This window comes from Alternaria rosae, assembly GCF_020736505.1.
Source record: "Alternaria rosae strain MPI-PUGE-AT-0040 chromosome Unknown BKA58scaffold_1, whole genome shotgun sequence".
NCBI classification, from domain to species: Eukaryota; Fungi; Ascomycota; class Dothideomycetes; order Pleosporales; family Pleosporaceae; genus Alternaria; species Alternaria rosae.
In genome coordinates this window covers 4,906,269-4,924,019 of record NW_025763570.1, presented here as the reverse complement: position 1 = coordinate 4,924,019, position 17,751 = coordinate 4,906,269, and the positions used below count along the sequence as shown (strand labels likewise).

Genomic DNA, 17,751 nt, shown 5'->3' with positions numbered 1-17,751 from the left:
TCTGGTGGCCTCCCACTTGCGTGCGAGGGTCGGCAGCACCTAATGGGTAGCGGATCAGCATCTTCACAAACGATACCGAAGTATCCAGGCGCCTACCGTAGGTGTAGTATGGAATCCCCATTATTTATCAGCTCGACAAACTGGGAGATATAAAATGTGTTTGCAATTGCACGAGATGGTCATTGCATTCCACATTTATATGGGGATTGAAAGAGCTCGTACACTAGCCTTCAATCGAGGATTTGATCCGGATGCCTTCATTCCATGTTTCTTTCTTCTTGTCAATACCTACTTTCCAAAAGTGCGTTACACATTCGAGGGACGTTATTGGCTCTATGGTCGGATTTAGCCACCTAGTATCGAACAATAGGGCGGGGAATGCGTGTCACCCACCGTTAGTCTTGCAGGCGGAGCGGCGTTGGACGCATCATCTGCTGAACTTGGACACACTCAAACATCTAGGGTTAATCACTATTGCTGACGGCGGATGCATAAAAAGAAGCATTATGGATCTGATTGGCCGATCTCGTGTACTGCACTTTTGTTGATTGGTCGCATTGTGAAAGCAGGTGGTACACTGCCCAGACGTAGAGCCTTATCTGAATGGCGTAGCGTCTGTTTGGTGATTGGCTGCTGCCATAACGCACTTTTGGTGATTGGCTGCTATCGTGACGCACTTTTTGTAGTCAGTGCTCCGGTGAACATATGACCAATCTTGGAAGGCCATCTGTACAAGGCGTCAGACCTCGGGAGGTGAAACTGGGGCATAAATTTGACCAATTTCCCGTCTACCTCGGGGTTTCGATCTTCGTATTCGGTTCAAAGATCTCTACCGTGTGATCCAACAGCCGATGGCTTCTCTCCGAGGTATTGATTTTGGCGTTAGCGGGGAGTCGAACCGTACTAGTCACAACATCAGCAATGTACAGGCGACCGCCAGTTCAGGCAACGGAAGTACCGACACTGTCAAACGTCGCAACAGGCACAGCAATGCTGATTGGGAACGTAAAAAGCTCACGATCATACAGCTATACGTTGAGGATGAGCTCAAAACCGAAGAGGTACTTGAGGCACTCAAGGAGGTGCACAATTTCCCTGTCGGGTAAAGTGAACACTATACTCATACTTGGAATGCGACGGCTAACATATCTATAGACGCAGAAAGTTCTTGGATATGATCAAGATGTGGGGCTTGAAGAAGAATTTCGAGAAATCGGAAATGATGATCCTGCTTGCAAAGCAAGATGCTCGTACGCGCATGGGGCGACAAACAAGATTCTACAGGAACGGCCGGCTCATCAACGAAGAGCGGCTCCAGAGGTTTCGTGTTAGAGACCCTGGATATCTAGGGGCGCCGGCTTCACCATCTATGCGTTAGTGTATACTGAGATCTTTGTGCCAGTTCGCAACCGCTAATCACGTTGTTTAGCGACGCCCGCAGGATTCTCGTATAAAACGCCGAAACTAGCTGAGGACGGTTCACCATCATTAGAAAGATCTAGAACAATCTCGGCATTCGAAGAGACCTTCGAAGGCAGTCATGATGTTACTACAGTACAAGCATATCGGCCCGCTAGGCTTTCGGATGTGCTAGATCGGAGCCACATACATCAGATTGGAGCCTTTGCCTACAGTTACTTCGGAAAGCCTCCGATCACAGACAGCACCAAGGCTTTGGAGCGAGTTATGGACCTGGGCAATCTGTTCATGGATTGGATTCGTCATTCTCCCCCGCTCTTGGCGAGCACCACCAGGAACGGCTCAGCGGCCAGACCAGGGGTACCAAGGTTTTGGTTCAAATCGTCACAACAGACTCTGAGATCGGCCGATACACTGCGCAACAGGATTATGCTACAGCTCCAGAACTCAAGTTTCATAACTCACGAGCTTCTTCATTTGCGCGATACCGAGATTCTGCTTTGGAGGAAGAAATGGGCGTACATGACAGCCGAAGAATATGAGAGCATCAGCAACTTATCAGCTACGCACTTTGGCGCTACAGAAACATTTTACTCGAAAAACGACTTAATCCAGGCATTCGTCACAATGCACTCTCCCAGAGACCATATGTCCTTTGTATTTCTCGGGGTTTCCATTGCTGTCAGTCAACACGAAGATCCTTGTTGTGGCTTCTGCGAAAAAGATGCCATGTCTTTGGACATTTTGTGCAAGGGCAGAGCCCTTCAGGTCAACGTACCGCTCCGGAATAAGCACACATATATCTCCCAGCCGGAAAACTGGTTGATCAGCGAGACCACCGAGAGAGGATCATGTCTACGGTTTACAAAAGGGTGGTCAGTACACACTTCTTGCAAGCTCCACCGAGACGCTGTTTTGGACGAGCCTTGTACTCTCAATTACGATAGCTATATAGAGACCTGTCGCTGGGATCCTGTTGCTGTTTCAGGGCACCGGGACAGTTTTCAGCCGTACATATCATCGGATCAAGCATCCAAACATCTTTGCGAATCGTTCAGGATGAACGAAGAAATACGAAACAGAGAGCAGCATTTCATGCCGAATCAGTCCTCACAAGAGCGGTGGGATCCTTCAGGTCAAATAAGAGTTGCTGAGGATATATCTGACAGCGACTCAGATTAGGGATGGTGATAGGGGGAACATGGGGAAGGAATAATATCGTGACATTTGAATGTGTTGTTTAAACCCTGCTGCTAGCTTTTAGTCATCAATTCGCTGGCGTTTTGAGCTTCTATCTTCTTGGTCCTCAACAGTAGACTTCTCAGCAGTCGGTGCCGACACAGATATCGCAGTACGTAAACCCTGAGCTGTCAAAACCTTGCCTTTAAAGAAGCACCATTTCATGCCTGTCTTGACGACCTTTTTAATCTCGCGGCCATTGAGATCCCAGGAAGCAAGATCTGTGAGCTCTTCCTCAGATACTTTCACACTCACCAACGTGGATTTCAACATGTTGTTCCAGATTGCTCTCCTTGCCTCTTGGGAGAGTGTTGAATGCATTAGGTGTATATCCATCCGGGACGCAAATGCAGGGTCGATAAATTCTGGCATGTTAGTAGTAAGGAACAGAATGCCACTATAGTATTCAATGAGTCTCAACATGACTTCTCAAAGTCAGTACATTTCCTAAAGGCAAGGGTCGGCACCGCTTACCGCAAACGGTGTCTTCGCGTGTGCTCATTGTTCCCTCGCGTTTTCCAAGGAATGCGTCGGCTTCTGTCACACTTCTTAGTCAATTCCATATACTAAGGATACGGAATGTTCACCATCGAGGAGTAATACAGCGTTCCACTCCACACATAACTCGAACAATCGCCGGAGATTGCGACTAATGGTCATAGGGGTACCTCCTAACATTTCAGCCTGCACGCGATGCAACGGTCTCCTTGCTCTGTCCGCAACTAAATGGTTGAGCATGGCTACTGCTATCATCGCATTGAATCTTACCTGCTTCCACAGTCAAGGTTTTTCCAGTACCAGGTGGTCCGCTCAGCAGAACGACAAGGCCTTGTCCTAGACCAAATGTCAGTTAGTCATGCATAAGTATGCTCAATGTTAGGGCGGTAAGTTATCACTGACCCTTTCCCTCCACAACATCCTGGGAGACTCCCATGGCATCCTCATGTTGTTGAACAAATGTAAGCAGGAGCTCTTTGCGTTCATTTGCAATAATAAGATGATCGTATGCACGATCATTCCATGTTATCTCATCGAGGTGATCGATATTGAGCATGACTGTGATGCAATCAGTTGTAGTTTGGAAGCTTGGGCGATGTAAAATATTTACACCATTTGTTCTCGCGGAACGAGAATCCCGGAACATTAGGGTTCAGGAGTAATAGCCACAGTTTCTTCGATGCAACTTGTGCGGAATTAACGTCCTGCTTTTCTTTGGAAGGCCGAAGACGGGTCCGAGATTCACTTTGTTCTGAATTGCCGGCCTGCTCGGATTCTTTCGCTGATGGCTCCAAGGGATCGACCCTAGGGGTCCAGTATGGGTTGTATTTGTAGTAGGTAAACGGGTCTACAAGTACTCGCCCGGTGACCTTGAAGGCATTAGTTCTCTATGAAGATACGAGACTAGATATCAACTGAGATGGAAACTGAACATTCTACTTACATTTGCGCTTTTTCGCCGTCGCTGATCGTCTTCATCCTCGTCATCCTCGTTGGCGCAAAGTCTTGCGTCGCCTGAATACTCTCTGTGCGCCATACCCTGATAGGCAAGGAAGGCTTTTCCGCGCGCGATGAGTCTCCTCTCAATGGCCGAAGAGTCATGGTGGAAGGCAAGAGGGTATGCAGTCAACTCAGTGATTCGGTGAGTGCCATGGAATACTGGCTGTCTTAGGGTGCGCTCTTCCCACCCGAAGTTCGTCCCGTCAAAATTGACGACACGACATTCGAGTAGAAGAATAGTAGGGTCTGGGGATAGGCGAATTTCAAGGAGTTCGTACAAAGCGTCTTCCCCCTCAGTCTTGCTGTAAATCACTATTCCTTTCGGAAATATTGTCCACAAGTATGCGCAGTCGATCATCTGTTTTTCGTGTAAATCAAAAATTTTGGGCACGCTCTCGCGAAAGAATTCGTCGAACAAATCCAGGAGAATCTTGAAGTGAAAGCTTTCTTGACTCATTTGAGGGAAGGATAGGTACAGTTTTCTCAAAGTGCCGGAAGTGAAGAACAGCACCTTGAACGGGTTGTAGATGGTGATCTTGGCTTTACCCTCACCTAACATCCCAGCCTCAGCAAGAATTGGCCCGATGTGTTTCCGAATGATAGGACTTTGAATGACGATGAATTGTGCAGTCGTAGTCTTCAATCCACCCAGTGTGTCCTTCTGATGGTCCTTGCCCATGTAGACCCGTATGGCGACTCCATCGTACTTTTCTTGGGCATCGGCTGGTACAGCCTCAGGCTTACGTTCGACCCAGTTTGGACAGCATTTGCATGTCTTTGGGCCTTCGTAGAATCTTTGGAGAGTAGCATGTTCTCCAAAATTCCCCGCTCCGTCTGTTTGTAGTTCGTCTGCGATACTGTGGACTGGCGGCCTCCGCATCAGTCCGTCGTTCAGGTGCGACAGTTCCGGTGGGGCAATTCCTTCTGGCGGCGAAGCAAGCTCCAAGCCCAATGAGGGGAAAGGGTGGTAGAGATCGTCATGATAGTCCATGACTCAAGGTGCGATACGGGTATTCAGTAGAAGGTAATACCGCGCAGTAGCTGGCGGATCTTCGTACTCTAGAAGAAGTCAAGGGAGCGATGCGGCGTGAAATCAGGCTACCAGACAACAAGTCACGAGATAACCGAAAAGGGTGGCGCAAAACTTTAGACCGCAAGGCCGCCAAGGATGGCCCTTCTCCGATCAACTCAGCCTCACCGCGTATGGATGGTGCAGGCATTCTATAAAATATTCTCCCCGCAATTAGGCAGCAGCTATTGGGGTTTGAGAATGATAGCACAAGCCCGACGCGCTAGAAGCACGTTACTCCGCAACTATACAACAAACGTTGTAGGAGCAGTTGTGGTAGTATCCAGCCTCATGACTAGATACATGAAGAACTTCAGCCTCGTACGCCACCGCAATATTTCAAGTCGTTAAGCGGATCTTTGCGTAGCTCTTCGCGCGATATTTGGTATCGAAGTAAGGTATAGCTAGGCATGGAATCTAATAGCACGAAGACGCCTGATGAGGACTCGACGATGTCACTCAAGGCACCAAAAGATTAATTCGATAAGCCGATCCTACAGCCATTTTTTGAGGGGTAAAGTAGCCTTATTACTGGGCCATAGCATATGTTCTGGTAATAGACGCGCTGAAATGATATGAACAGGAAGTACACATTCGAGCTAACCCACTCTGACAATGTACTACGCAGCCCTCAGCCACTGAAGCCAGTAAAACCAGTAAAGCCAACCAAGCAGCCGGATAATGAGCGAATTACCACCTAGTCGTGTCTATCACATCTTCACTCAAATAATGTGCTTCATATCATGCTCTGCGGTGGTGTATCTTGGTGTACTTTGCCACAGTGTCAGCGTAGTTCCACACAAGATCTGATTCCATCCCTCAAAACACAACGAGCCATGAGATACAAGTACACATGTACTGCCCGGACCATACCGATATTCGAAGGGCGTGCATCTCCACATCGATGATCGATTGCCGCTTCATGGCTCTACCGCGCCAACGATAGCAATCTCCCGAACCAGACGAACAGAGCGTGCCGTACCACTACATATCATGCGGTATTCGAAGCCGTGATGCCGATCATGGCAACAAGCACTGTGGCAGTGTGGCAGATGCGACATGCCCATAACTCGCGTTCAGCCTCGTCATCATGCTAGCGCTCGGCTATATAACAAGAATAGATACCAACGTTCTTTTTGTTAGAGTGGGGGATATTGAGGTCGTAAGGCGCTGCTTGGCCTAAGCTACAGCATCTGAGTGACTCATGTTTCAAAGCAGGAGGGGCATGAGAGAGCAACTGATGCGCGACTGTAAGCTTGGTGATTGGCAATCACAGATAAGAGAACGCATGCAAAGGCGGTGCCAGTGTCTTGCGCATGCGTTCATGATGAGTGTGGTTACCACGAGTGGAGGCCGCAGTGTAAGGAGAAAGCGCAGCCAAAGAAAGCATTAGTGTGACCGCTTTGGGCCTAGACACCATCTGCACGCGGGGAGGGTCCACGGATCATCGCAGCTCCTTGCTCACGACATCAACTCGTGCGCCACGTTGTAATCGCATAGCCGCTTCGTCTATTGAGTGATGGAGAATGGTATAGTGCTCCTCTCATGTATAGGTCTAATGATGTCGGCTACACTCACTACACACCCGTGGCGTAATGCCGCAGATCCCCCTTGCCTTCCTTTTTCTTGGCTTTTCTCTGCTCAACATGCATTTTCGATAATTCCCCTTAACTTCCTTTCCTGGGATGGTGAATCATGGCTCCATCAGAAGAGTCACTACGTACCGATCCGCATGCTTGGGAGACAGCCACAACAGTCCCTGCGCTTGTCCTTCGTTTTGCCAGATACGCAGGATCTATCACATGGCCCATGTCTCATCAAACCGATCGGTTCTGTTCTTATACGTCAACAACAATTTTTGATCGCTCTCCCCTTAAAGCTTTCAAGATGCCTCCCCATCCGCGGAACCAGGCTGGTAGAGTTTCCCTTCCAAGATGTTTTCTCCCTTTGTCATTCGTTCGTTTCTTTTCGTCGGCTGTCTGATACGCAGCATACGTGCCACTCCTTTAGTCAGCGTAACTTTACCGTCACTCATTCCAATTCCTAGCCCAACTGGTGTACCACCATATGACACGATACCCTCAAACAATAAGACCGAAAGATGGGACAGTCCAGAATACACATGGATCTTCCAGTATCCCCTTCCAATACCTGCTGTGAAGGAGGTCAAATTGTGAGTACTCCTTACTTTGAACATAGACCAGCACTGATAGTAAGTAGCACCTACACCAATGAGACCACCGGTGCCCTTATCGACTACTACGAGGTGGAGGTCAAGGCTGCTACCCAACAAATATACCCTAATTTGCCGGCAACCACTCTATACACATACGATGGGTCATCGCCGGGACCGACATTCATGATGCAAAAAGGGCGAGGTAAGTCTCGGCTTCATTCTGTCTATAAAGTCGAAGCTGATCCAGTCTCTAGAGGCAGTAGTGCGATATACAAACACCAGTCCAACAAACTCATCAGTCCATGTTCATGGCCAGTATAATCGTGCTCCATTCGATGGCTGGGCCGCAGATTACGCATTCCCCGGTCAATACAAAGACTACTACTATCCGAACGCACAGAACGCTCGAACTATCTGGTACCATGTCAGTCTTTCTTGGTCTCTTTCCATCTTGTTACCCGCATATTGACTTTTAGCAGGACCATACTGAACGCCAGACTGGCGAAAATGTATACAGAGGTCTCTCTGGCTTTTACATCATAACGGACGAAGACGAACAAGCCCTCGGTTTGCCAACTGGTGACCATGATATCCCTCTATCCTTGAGTGCGAAGACATACAGTCCTGATGGCTCTCTCCTTTTCGATACGAATAATAATACGGGACTGTGGGGCGATGTAATCCATGTGTAAGCACGCATTGGTTCTGATTTTCGAATTTATAGCTGATCCACAAGCAGAAACGGTCAGCCATGGCCGTACATGAACGTTGAGCCACGCAAGTATCGTTTCCGCATTCTCGACGGTACTATCAGCCGTTGTAAGTCGACATGCCGTATTCACCAGTTACGACTCCATTAACGGTATCTAGCCTTTGTCCTATACTTGCAAGACGATGCGACTGAAGAGACCGTTGACTTCACCATGATCGGCTCGGATGGAGGGCTTTTCTCCCACCCTGTCAACACATCGAGCTTCGCTATCGCCGAAGGTGAACGCTACGAGATCGTCGTCGACTTCGCCAACTTTCAAGGCAAGAACATCACGATGCTCAACGAGCGTGGAATGGCAGGAAACCTCGATTACGCCGCGACCGACCGCGTCATGCGCTTCGTAGTCGGCGACACCGTGATAGATTGCACCAACAACGATCCCATACCATCCGACCTTCGTTACATCCCTCCACCTCCGGAAACCAACGTCACCAAGAGCTTCAAGTTCTCCCGAATCGACGGCGAGTGGCTTGTCAATGGTGTAGGCTGGGAGGATATCGAGAACCGTATTTTGACAAGACCTGTACTGGGAGAAGACGAGATCTGGGAGTTGAGACACGGAGGTGGGAATGCCTCGCATCCTGTTCATATCCACTTGGTCGACTTCCAGGTGCTGTCTCGTACGGGTAACCGTAACGAGGTGATGCCATATGAGGCAGCGGGTACGAAGGACGTCGTGTGGATCGCTCCTGGTGAAGTTGTCAGGGTTGTGGCTCGCTACGCACCGTGGGCAGGTGTTTACATGTTTCATTGTCACAACCTCGTCCACGAGGACCATGAGTAAGTTGTCTCGTTAAAATCATACGATATCCAACACTAACAGTGGGCAGCATGATGGTCGCGTTCAACGTCACGAACCTTGAGAAATGGGGCTACGATAATTCCACCATGTTCATCGATCCCATGGAGCCCAAGTTCAGACCGAAGAACATTGACGACGCAGACTACACAGAAGAGGCTATACGAGATAAGCTGGACTGGTTCTACAGCCTCAACGCTTACGACGAGCGCTCTGAAGCGCTCTTTGAGTAAGGAGGCATCGTCACACGTAGCCGAGCCTTTACGTAACCCACTCTTTTCCTTGCATATATACCAATACCATTTGTTTGTCTCGACCACTGTGCTACTGCGTCCTCTACAGTGGAGTGTTGTTTGAAACTGCACATCTGATGCATGGCCAAACAATCCACGTATGCACATGTGTATGGAATGTTGTCTTCGTTTTCGCTGTGAGCCCTCTACATGCACGCTCGCCAATCGGATTCCAGGAGGGCGAGAAACCTACCATCCGCACAAACTTTCTACCAACATCTTGGCCCTGACTAGTGGTTCACGCAGTATCATCCTCTCGCTCGACAATCATTTCCCAGCCTCAACTTACAACTGCGTACACGTCGAATGCCGAGCGGACCATCGGCCATTTGCATTAGCGACCGCTTATCTGCAACCCTCAACTGCAGGGTCCAGCATACCTGTCAGCGCAGGTCGAACAGCCTGCTGCAAGACTTCATTACGGACCGACAAGAACCAAAACGCCTCAGCCAGCGGGGAGACGGTACAATCTGCTCACTTGCCAGAAGAGGAAAATGAGACAGACGGGATCTTCAGTGTCAGATTGGCTGTCAATCAGGATCACTGGTCTCACGTTGAACCAGCTACCCCCCAACCTCTACATGCTTGGACCTTGAAGAGCGCACAGGGTAATTCCTCGTTATTTCACGTCCAGCACCGCCTGCAAGGCCACCCCAGATCGTCAGCGGCCGGCTGTTGTCAAACGAGTCGCGGGGTCCAGGGCCATGAGTCAAGCGCGAACTCAGACTGTCAGTGTCTTGTCGGGCCAATCTCGAGAGTTTAGAATATAGCCGTACGTTTGTCTCAGAATTGTTTGTGACACTATTCCGCCGGCCCTCATCCACCCGTTGAGAAAACGATAAGATTGCGCGAGAGAGTGGGATGGGATGGTTCGTCGTGTGCCCCTCGCAATGAGGGGGGTCCACATGTGGCCCATGTTGCAACGTCGCCTCGTCGATCGATTCGAAACATGTCCGAGCTGCTGTGCTGTGCTCTACATACGGTACACCACCGTTGGAAGATGTGTTATCCGTGCCTGCCGAGGATGTGGTCCACCTATGCATGTCACATGCCGTCGTATCAGTATCTCGTAGTGGAGCCAGACACGAAATCGCGATGAGGGACCTAACCGTGTCTTTGCAACTTCCTCTTACAGTTGCGGAACATGTTCCGCCATTGACAGTCACGCAATCGATTCTCTCACAATTCTCTCAACCCACACACCCACAATTAACTTCCCACAGTCTCACTCCACGTCTCTCGCATCGCGATCCCATCGGCCAGGCTGTTCTCGGCCGTTTTTCGTTGGTGACGTGGGCTGATATCATGAAGGCCGTCGTAATCCACAAGTGTCGCTGGTCGCACTAACCCGGCGACTACGAGCCACCTCGGCCCGACTCAGGCGGTTCGCAATACAAGCTTCGCGGTGTTGAGCGCCGTGTGGAAAGTGCCGGGTAACGCGGCGTGCGCTCCTCGTCATTCCGGGTGAGAGTGGTCGAATCGGAAGTTGCCGCCAACACTTGCTCGCTGCCTTTTGGTAGGATCTATCGTTAAGGAATTTGTAGGCGAGGTGATGGGATGAATAAGGCCGGACCGACTTGCTTGCGAATGCAGACGTCGGTAGTTGCTTGAGATAGATGGTCATTTGCTTTGAAACACGCGGTGCTGTTCATCGTTGTTCAAAGTCACGATGTGCAACAGAGAGATTGGCTGATTGAAGTAACAGGGCAATTTGTGCCTGCCTGGTATAGAATTGTGTTTGTGTCTACTATTGCGCGATCTAGCTATGTCCATGACCTATAGCGACTGCTGCATTATAGTTGCCGAAATCAAATGAGGTACTACCCATACGCCGTGCTATGCATAACGAAAAGCAAACAAGAGAAAGAGAGAAGAGAGTCAAAAGACTTCTACTCCTCAAGCACACCAGTCTCCATCATGCTCTCCCGGAGGGCCTTCTTGTACTCGCGCTCCATGCCGTGCCTGACAGCATCCAGAACGTTCTTCACGATAGCCTTGGGCTCAAAGCGAGGTGTGGTGCCGCGCTGGTAGACACCAGTCTCGACTAGGATAGAGTACCAGTTTGCGGAGTCGGTGTGCTCGTTGTACTCGTTGGTACCCCTCACATCGGACTCGGGTGTGTCACCTACAAAGTAGACAGTTGATGGAGCCGAGTCGATACCGTGGGTGTCGCGACGCCACTCGGCAAGAAGGCGGGTAGCGAATTCGAAAGTGCCAATCTGAGGCTTGCCAAATGCGGTTGTCTTGAGCTCGCGACCAGTAACAGCCTTGAACATGGCCTCGAGCGAGACACGGAGAGCGCCCATACCAATACGGGTAAGGTCGTGAGAAGCACTCCAGACGACATCGTTGTGGGAGAAGAAGACTGGTGGACCTTCGTCGAAGTTGGCAGATCGGGTTCCAAGACGACCGTTCTTCGACATCAGCAAGTCGAGGATGATCTGCTGATCCGATGCCCAATCGCGGGAATCGGCGAAAACAAAAATGGCGTCAATGTCAACCTCAGCGAAGTTACGGACTCGCGAGTTCTTGTATTCTTCCTCAGTGAGCTTGCGGAATGGTGTGGTATCTTGGTTGTCCTTGATGATATCTCCTGGAGTAACGCTGGAGCAATGTTAGTTTATGTCCTGGATAATCGTCGCGGACGAACTTACACATCCTTGAAGCCGTAACCCTCGGCGACAATGCGACACTTCTCGCCCTCGCCTCCAACGACGAGAACGGTCTTGTACTTCTCTGCCATCTCCCTCATGGGTGTGTGTCCGCAAATGAATTGTCCAGGCGATACTTCCATCTCCATTTGCTTGCTGAGTTGCACGCATCGCTCGGCTTCAGTCTTGCCGCCACCGTTTGTGACGAAAATGTATGGTACAACAATGCCGTACTCGTTCTCACCGTTGAGCATCTTCATGGCTTCAACGGCTTCTGGGATGGGTCGTCCGCCTCGGATGAGGACACCATCGATATCTAGGATGCATTAGAATAGACTTGCTTCACCATGATGACTGACATACCAAAAGCGAAGGCGTATTTGTCCGTAACGGAAGTCTCCGGGGGGGTGTAGCCAGGAGATCCAGGAGTGTTGGCAGCGTCAAGGTGATGTCTAGCGGTCTCAAAGGCACTAGCAATCTCGGATGCTTTTGACGACGGAGCCATGAGATGTTGTGGGGGAACGACGACCGTTGGGCCCATCTTGATGTTGTCGCTGGTGGCCTCACTGGCAGAGAGGCGACGCATGCCCGTTGAAGGGGCTGCTAGGGAAGGTGCCGACATGGTGATAGAATGTGTGGAGTTTGGGTTCGAGGAAGTTTGCAACGTGTGTTTGTTGCAAGAAGTTGTACAGTTGTGGTCTGAGCAAGCCTGAAAACGCTGGAAGTTCAACAGCCTTTATAGTTTGCGAGCCCGATAGGTAGGTAATGTCTCCAGAAAACCCCTCAAAGGAAGCGGAGAGAACTGTGGGTATGTGGGTAAGTGGATATGTGGAGGTGGATTGATGGTTGGTTTGCGCGCAGATACCCAGAGTTTTATACCGAAGGGACAAGGTAGTCTGTACTTCGCCCCCCTACACTGTTCAAACGTCCACTGCAACTTTAGCGGCACGGTACACTGCGCTTCTGCGTGAATATGCCGGACCCTGAACGATAAGGGTATGGCTTGGGATTCTGTTGGATGGCATTGCGTAGATCTATGGCGTCACTCGGGCAGATTGAGAGCAAGGGACGGTTTTGCAACACCGGAATTCGATAGCGGTAGGGAGAGCCCAGGCGTGCGCTTCTGACATGTAGTGAGAGATTGTGGCATGTTTCTCGATGCCCATTCGACAAGTAGTCCGGTAATGTTGCAATAATAGTGGGTATGACAGTCACGGTACAGGGCCTCCTGCATCTCAGGCGGTCTCAAAGTATTGCCGTCCCATGCGCGCCATGTGGTAGACGGCCGCGGTTGGTGTTGCTGTGGAACTGTGTTGCAGAGTTTTGAGGGTCTTTTGCGCTAGTGATGTCATATCTGATTAGCTCGCATATCGCTTCGGCGCCTTGGAACAGCCATTCGAATCGGCTGGGGCTTCCGCAAATGAAGAGCCTCAGGGACTCAGGGCAGGCGATGCTGATGAGTCCCTTTGAAGTCTACCATCTGCTCTGATCGACAGCTCCTCGTTTCCGGCGAGAACCATCCGGCCGACAATTATCGCCAAGTATCGGAAGCTAGATGAGGCAACTTGAGGCTCAAACGTAGGCTATCTCGGCAGACATGCCAATCCGTCTTAGGCTCTTAGCCTTCGTCCGTCGTCACCATATTGAAAAATAACCTCGACTAAATAACACAGCATCGATACAGATGAGATACACCTGCGATTTCATGCGCGGGCCTTATCGCTCCCTTTCACATGTCGAATGAGACGACTGACGCACCTTCGTTCCGAGTGTAGGCGCGTGCATTGAGCCATATCTCCCCAGCTTACATGTGGTGGGCCGCGAGTAGAACCAGTACCCACAGGCATAGTCTCAGGCCATAGCGCTTGACGTAACTGTACATGAATGTACACCGCAACTGGCGGCGCATGTGCAGTATGGACTGCGGCGCCAGGAAGCATGTATGCCATCATTCCGCATTATAGGATCGGGCTGCCATTATGGACATGGGTCGTATTTAATCAAAACCAAGCTCAACACCTGGTTCAGAGAGAGAGAAAAAAAAAACCCCCTCGGAAACTAAGCTGAACGACTGTTGATGATTAGTGGTGGGCGTAGTGGACGTAGATTGAGGCATTTGGGTGGGAACGCAACACGAGTGCCTGGTCAGTCTGGGAGAACACATTTAGCGGCCAGTCAAGTCACGCATCCTGTGCACATTGGCGCTTTCAGAATGCCGCAAGACCCGTCTAGGACCGGAATCCCCTCTGCAAAGAGCAATGATCTGAGATAGCTCCAGCATTATGCGGCAAGCGCACTTGTCGCGACCGGTGTTTTGGCTTCGAATTCAAAGAGACGGATGAATGGGGTTTGGTTGGAGGTGGTGGACCTTTGTATGGGGCTTTGGTCGTCGAGCACGTTCTTCTCCACCTCTCCACGATTTCCCCAGGTGTTGCCCCAAAGTTTTGAGTTGTGGATAGCTCTATAATCGACCTTGCAGAATTGGTCGTCTTCGCATATGTTGCTGTATGCGTTGAAGATGGTGTAGCAGCGCGATGATCCCTTAGGTCCAATCTCCACCACCCTCTGGCCATGAATGTAGAAGATTTTCTACACCCACGGGGTTCCCGTCGCAGGGTCTCGGCACATCTGCGGCGGTCCACTAATTTTGCGGAGGGAAGATGGAGGCGCTGATCGATCAGGAGATTGGACCCTCGCATCTGTAGTCGTTTTGCCGCCGGCACGACAGATCCGAGCATGAATCGTGCAAGAAACTCGAGCTGTACAGCTGAGTCTAACCGAGGAGGATAAGTAGGCCAGCGCTACGAAAGGCGGAGTGACGTGCTGCAGTTGTGTTGCAGTTCTGGGTTTCATGGGGGGGGGGGGGGGTTGACGTGAGAGAGGAGCTGCTGGAGAGGGCAGGAGCTGCCCGCTGTCAGTAGCCAAGCGCGCGCGCAGCACCTGGGCAGCTACAACGAGCAAAGTGCACCTCGCCCAAGCACGTATCGGGACATCCTCTCCATCAAGACGCACATATACAGGACGACTCCGGGAAATCCTCGACGCGTGAGAGTATGAACTGGACAGGCGGCTCGCTACAGCGCACCAAGAAGGCCAACACGGGCGTGCTCCAACAGCAGAGAGCATACTTTGCCAGAGCGCGAACGCAGCTCCAGAATGATACTAACTCACCTGTCGCTCCCTTTCGCCCTAGCTATTTGCAAGACGACGAGGACTCTTACCTTTTGGGCCTAACACCATGTGGCTCAGGCTCAGTGCGACACACAGGGCACACAGCAAAACGTCGCTGTGAGAGAACGCAGCGTGAGCACACGCCAGGCAACTATCAGCCAACTACAAAACATCATGAGACAACGTCACATGGAGAGCTACTCTCGAACGACCGGCCTACCCATAAAGGTAGTAGTGACGACTCGTCACTTACTTACCTAAGTGGCCAGTAGATACTAATAGAAAGATAGGCTTGCGTGACGGGAAACGCAAGGCCTCCGGAGTGGATACGGAACTGCACTTACTCGAAATGAATAGGAAGAGGCTCTTAACACAGCAAGATTGGGTCGGTATCGACCCATCGAAGCCAGTCAGTCTGCAGTTCCGCTCAAGCAGAGAGAAGAGCAAGATCGGCAAGCGCAGAAGAACGACAAGAGGACGCGGTGCAGTCCCAAGACGAAAGGACAATGACGAATTCGGAAATGAAGACCATAACTTTGAAGATGACGCCTTTGCCCAAGTCCTTGGACATAGTGTTCCACGCCAGCGTCTAGATGATATTCGAATCCGGATTGGCACAGATGCAATGACAAACACTTACTCTACACAATTGGATCAATGTGCGCAATCGCATGCTTCCTCCGAACCAATGCTTTTCGACCAGGAGGAGCCTCTTGCACAGCTATGCTCAGCGAAGCCATCTGTCAACCTTGAGCTTCTTGCAGCAACTAGTGCTTTCGAGCAAGCTGATGTTGCTTCCCGTGCGCCGTCGACCGGTGAGCAACCTCAGCACCATGGCTTTGTTCGGCGCAGTGTAGCTAGTCCATCTTCAGGTGCCTCTGAACAGAAGAGCTCCACGGGTAATCCGCTTGAGCTGCAGTGTCAACCTGCGATAATAACTTCTCGTATGAACGGGAGCTCTACGCATGACTTCCGACTTACGCACTATGCTTACGGCGAAGAGCGCGCATTTCGTTTCGCCTTCAGCGGCTCCAACTCTACTGCATGTGCCCGTGGTTGCACTGCATCGGACGGCCACCAGATCGGTGAGACAAAGCCTTTTAGCGATCCAGACTCGGCAGGTGAGTCCAAGATGGGATATGTGCATCAGCTCAATATTGATAGGGAACGATTAGTCGGTGTTGACGTTTCCGCTGCCCACACAATCGTCGATGAGGGTCCCTGGAAGACGTATCTCGCAATCTCCGATCATTCAAGCCACTCCGACACATCCATTCCATCCAGAAGCAGCGTCCCGCATTACCCCGCCAAGAGACACAATAACGAAGCTGCAATAGACTGGTCACAGCATGCCACTCAAGGTCAGGGCAATGAGAGTCGCATTAGCTCGTCCTCCATTTCCGCCTCTTTGCCCGCTTTGAAGAGAGGTGTAAGAAAACCAATATCGGCGCATGCCTCCGACATGGCCATCATTCGTCGGGACAGACCGGTCAACGCTGCTGTGCAGAGTCTGGATGAAGACGAAAGGAACTGGCAAGCGTTTGTTTTCCAGAGCGACGATAAGCATCAAGGGATGCATGATCATGCACGCAAGACATCCCCGCTGGTTCCAAAATACTCGGAGAATTCATCCTCGAGGTGTCTGCCACTCTCTCGCGCTGTCAGCTCTGTTAGCCCTGCAACGCACGAGTCTAGACCTCGAATTGCTTCTGGCACGGGCTACGACGCCTTGGAATCCAGAGCTTTAACGCCATCAACATTTCGCAACGCCAATTCATTGGAACTTTGTGGATTTGTTGAGGGAATGACCGAGAATAAGCAGGGCGAGAAGATGTTGAGTCGCAAAGTGTTCGACGGGCAGTCCCATGCATCTCTACAGAACCACGCATCTTCAGACATAATCTCCTCACGGGTCCTTAGTGCCACGACAACGTCCCGCATCTTGGAGCAACATGCCAGTGCCGTTGCACATAATCCAACATCGTCGAACAGACGCATATTGTGCGGAAATTCGCAAGGGTCTTCCTCTGGCTGCGATATCCTGACGAGCGATGATGGGACACTCCACCTCGTCGATCCTAACAGACGTTGACAAGGTACATGCTGGTTGGCCGTCTCAGTGCAGACGCGGGATGCCTGAGGCTGAAATTTGGTGGAAAGTTTCGGCTCTTCCTGTAACATGGATTCGCCATTTCATGCCTATCGATATGGCAACGTAGTACCATGGTAGGCTAAGAATCAGCGTGCGACCTACTGCCATGAGCGAATCAAAATATTTTATGGGGCCTACATGTTCTCATTGGCCCAGATTGTGTATGATGAGCAGCAGTTCATGTCGCAGTCCGGTAGCATGAGCTCAGCTCAGCTCATGGACACAATAAGATTCCGATCGTCCGCGCTGCTCAACGTTCGGACAGCATCGGCAGCGCGAACATGGCGTAGCAGAGGGATGCAAAAGCTCAATGCAGAAAGCCATGTGAAGATAGCGATATGAATATGTGGAGGCATCACCCTTCGCACAGGGAATGGGTACAGGGCACTGAATGCAAGGTATCTTGGCCAGAGATGCATGTCATCGATTGCAAATGTTTCGAGCAGGCTCAGAGCAGGCGGGGCTACGTGCAGGGCTATTTCGGGTGAGCCCTACAAGTTGTGACAACACAGT

At 50.7% G+C, this 17,751-nt stretch overlaps 5 protein-coding genes across 5 annotated transcripts; 3 read left to right on the top strand and 2 right to left on the bottom strand.

Annotated features, from left to right (window-relative positions):
* Positions 1-799: 799 nt before the first annotated feature.
* On the top strand, positions 800-2,601 carry BKA58DRAFT_465036 (uncharacterized protein; the record flags this gene model as incomplete). The annotated part of the gene is made up of 3 exons (XM_046174947.1): positions 800-1,102; positions 1,156-1,373; positions 1,430-2,601. Exons 1-3 carry the CDS (start codon positions 852-854, stop codon positions 2,599-2,601), a joined length of 1,641 nt encoding a protein of 546 aa, XP_046032055.1. The 5' UTR covers positions 800-851.
* On the bottom strand, positions 2,570-5,230 carry BKA58DRAFT_416983 (P-loop containing nucleoside triphosphate hydrolase protein). Its single transcript, XM_046172616.1, has 7 exons — positions 4,100-5,230; positions 3,767-4,025; positions 3,559-3,714; positions 3,427-3,492; positions 3,246-3,380; positions 3,133-3,195; positions 2,570-3,083 (listed from the first exon to the last, which is right to left on the bottom strand). Exons 1-7 carry the CDS (start codon positions 5,144-5,146, stop codon positions 2,680-2,682), a joined length of 2,130 nt encoding a protein of 709 aa, XP_046032054.1. The 5' UTR covers positions 5,147-5,230; the 3' UTR covers positions 2,570-2,679.
* Positions 5,231-6,696: 1,466 nt separating this feature from the next.
* Positions 6,697-9,284, top strand: BKA58DRAFT_31725 (bilirubin oxidase). Its single transcript, XM_046167615.1, has 7 exons — positions 6,697-7,397; positions 7,445-7,602; positions 7,655-7,824; positions 7,880-8,088; positions 8,140-8,219; positions 8,271-8,952; positions 9,003-9,284. Exons 1-7 carry the CDS (start codon positions 7,159-7,161, stop codon positions 9,202-9,204), a joined length of 1,740 nt encoding a protein of 579 aa, XP_046032053.1. The 5' UTR covers positions 6,697-7,158; the 3' UTR covers positions 9,205-9,284.
* Positions 9,285-11,020: 1,736 nt separating this feature from the next.
* On the bottom strand, positions 11,021-12,747 carry BKA58DRAFT_31689 (HAD-like domain-containing protein). The gene is made up of 3 exons (XM_046167598.1): positions 12,279-12,747; positions 11,919-12,231; positions 11,021-11,868 (listed from the first exon to the last, which is right to left on the bottom strand). Exons 1-3 carry the CDS (start codon positions 12,535-12,537, stop codon positions 11,154-11,156), a joined length of 1,287 nt encoding a protein of 428 aa, XP_046032052.1. The 5' UTR covers positions 12,538-12,747; the 3' UTR covers positions 11,021-11,153.
* Positions 12,748-15,238: 2,491 nt separating this feature from the next.
* On the top strand, positions 15,239-17,313 carry BKA58DRAFT_31642 (uncharacterized protein). The gene is made up of 2 exons (XM_046167577.1): positions 15,239-16,207; positions 16,262-17,313. Exons 1-2 carry the CDS (start codon positions 15,436-15,438, stop codon positions 17,176-17,178), a joined length of 1,689 nt encoding a protein of 562 aa, XP_046032051.1. The 5' UTR covers positions 15,239-15,435; the 3' UTR covers positions 17,179-17,313.
* Positions 17,314-17,751: the final 438 nt, after the last annotated feature.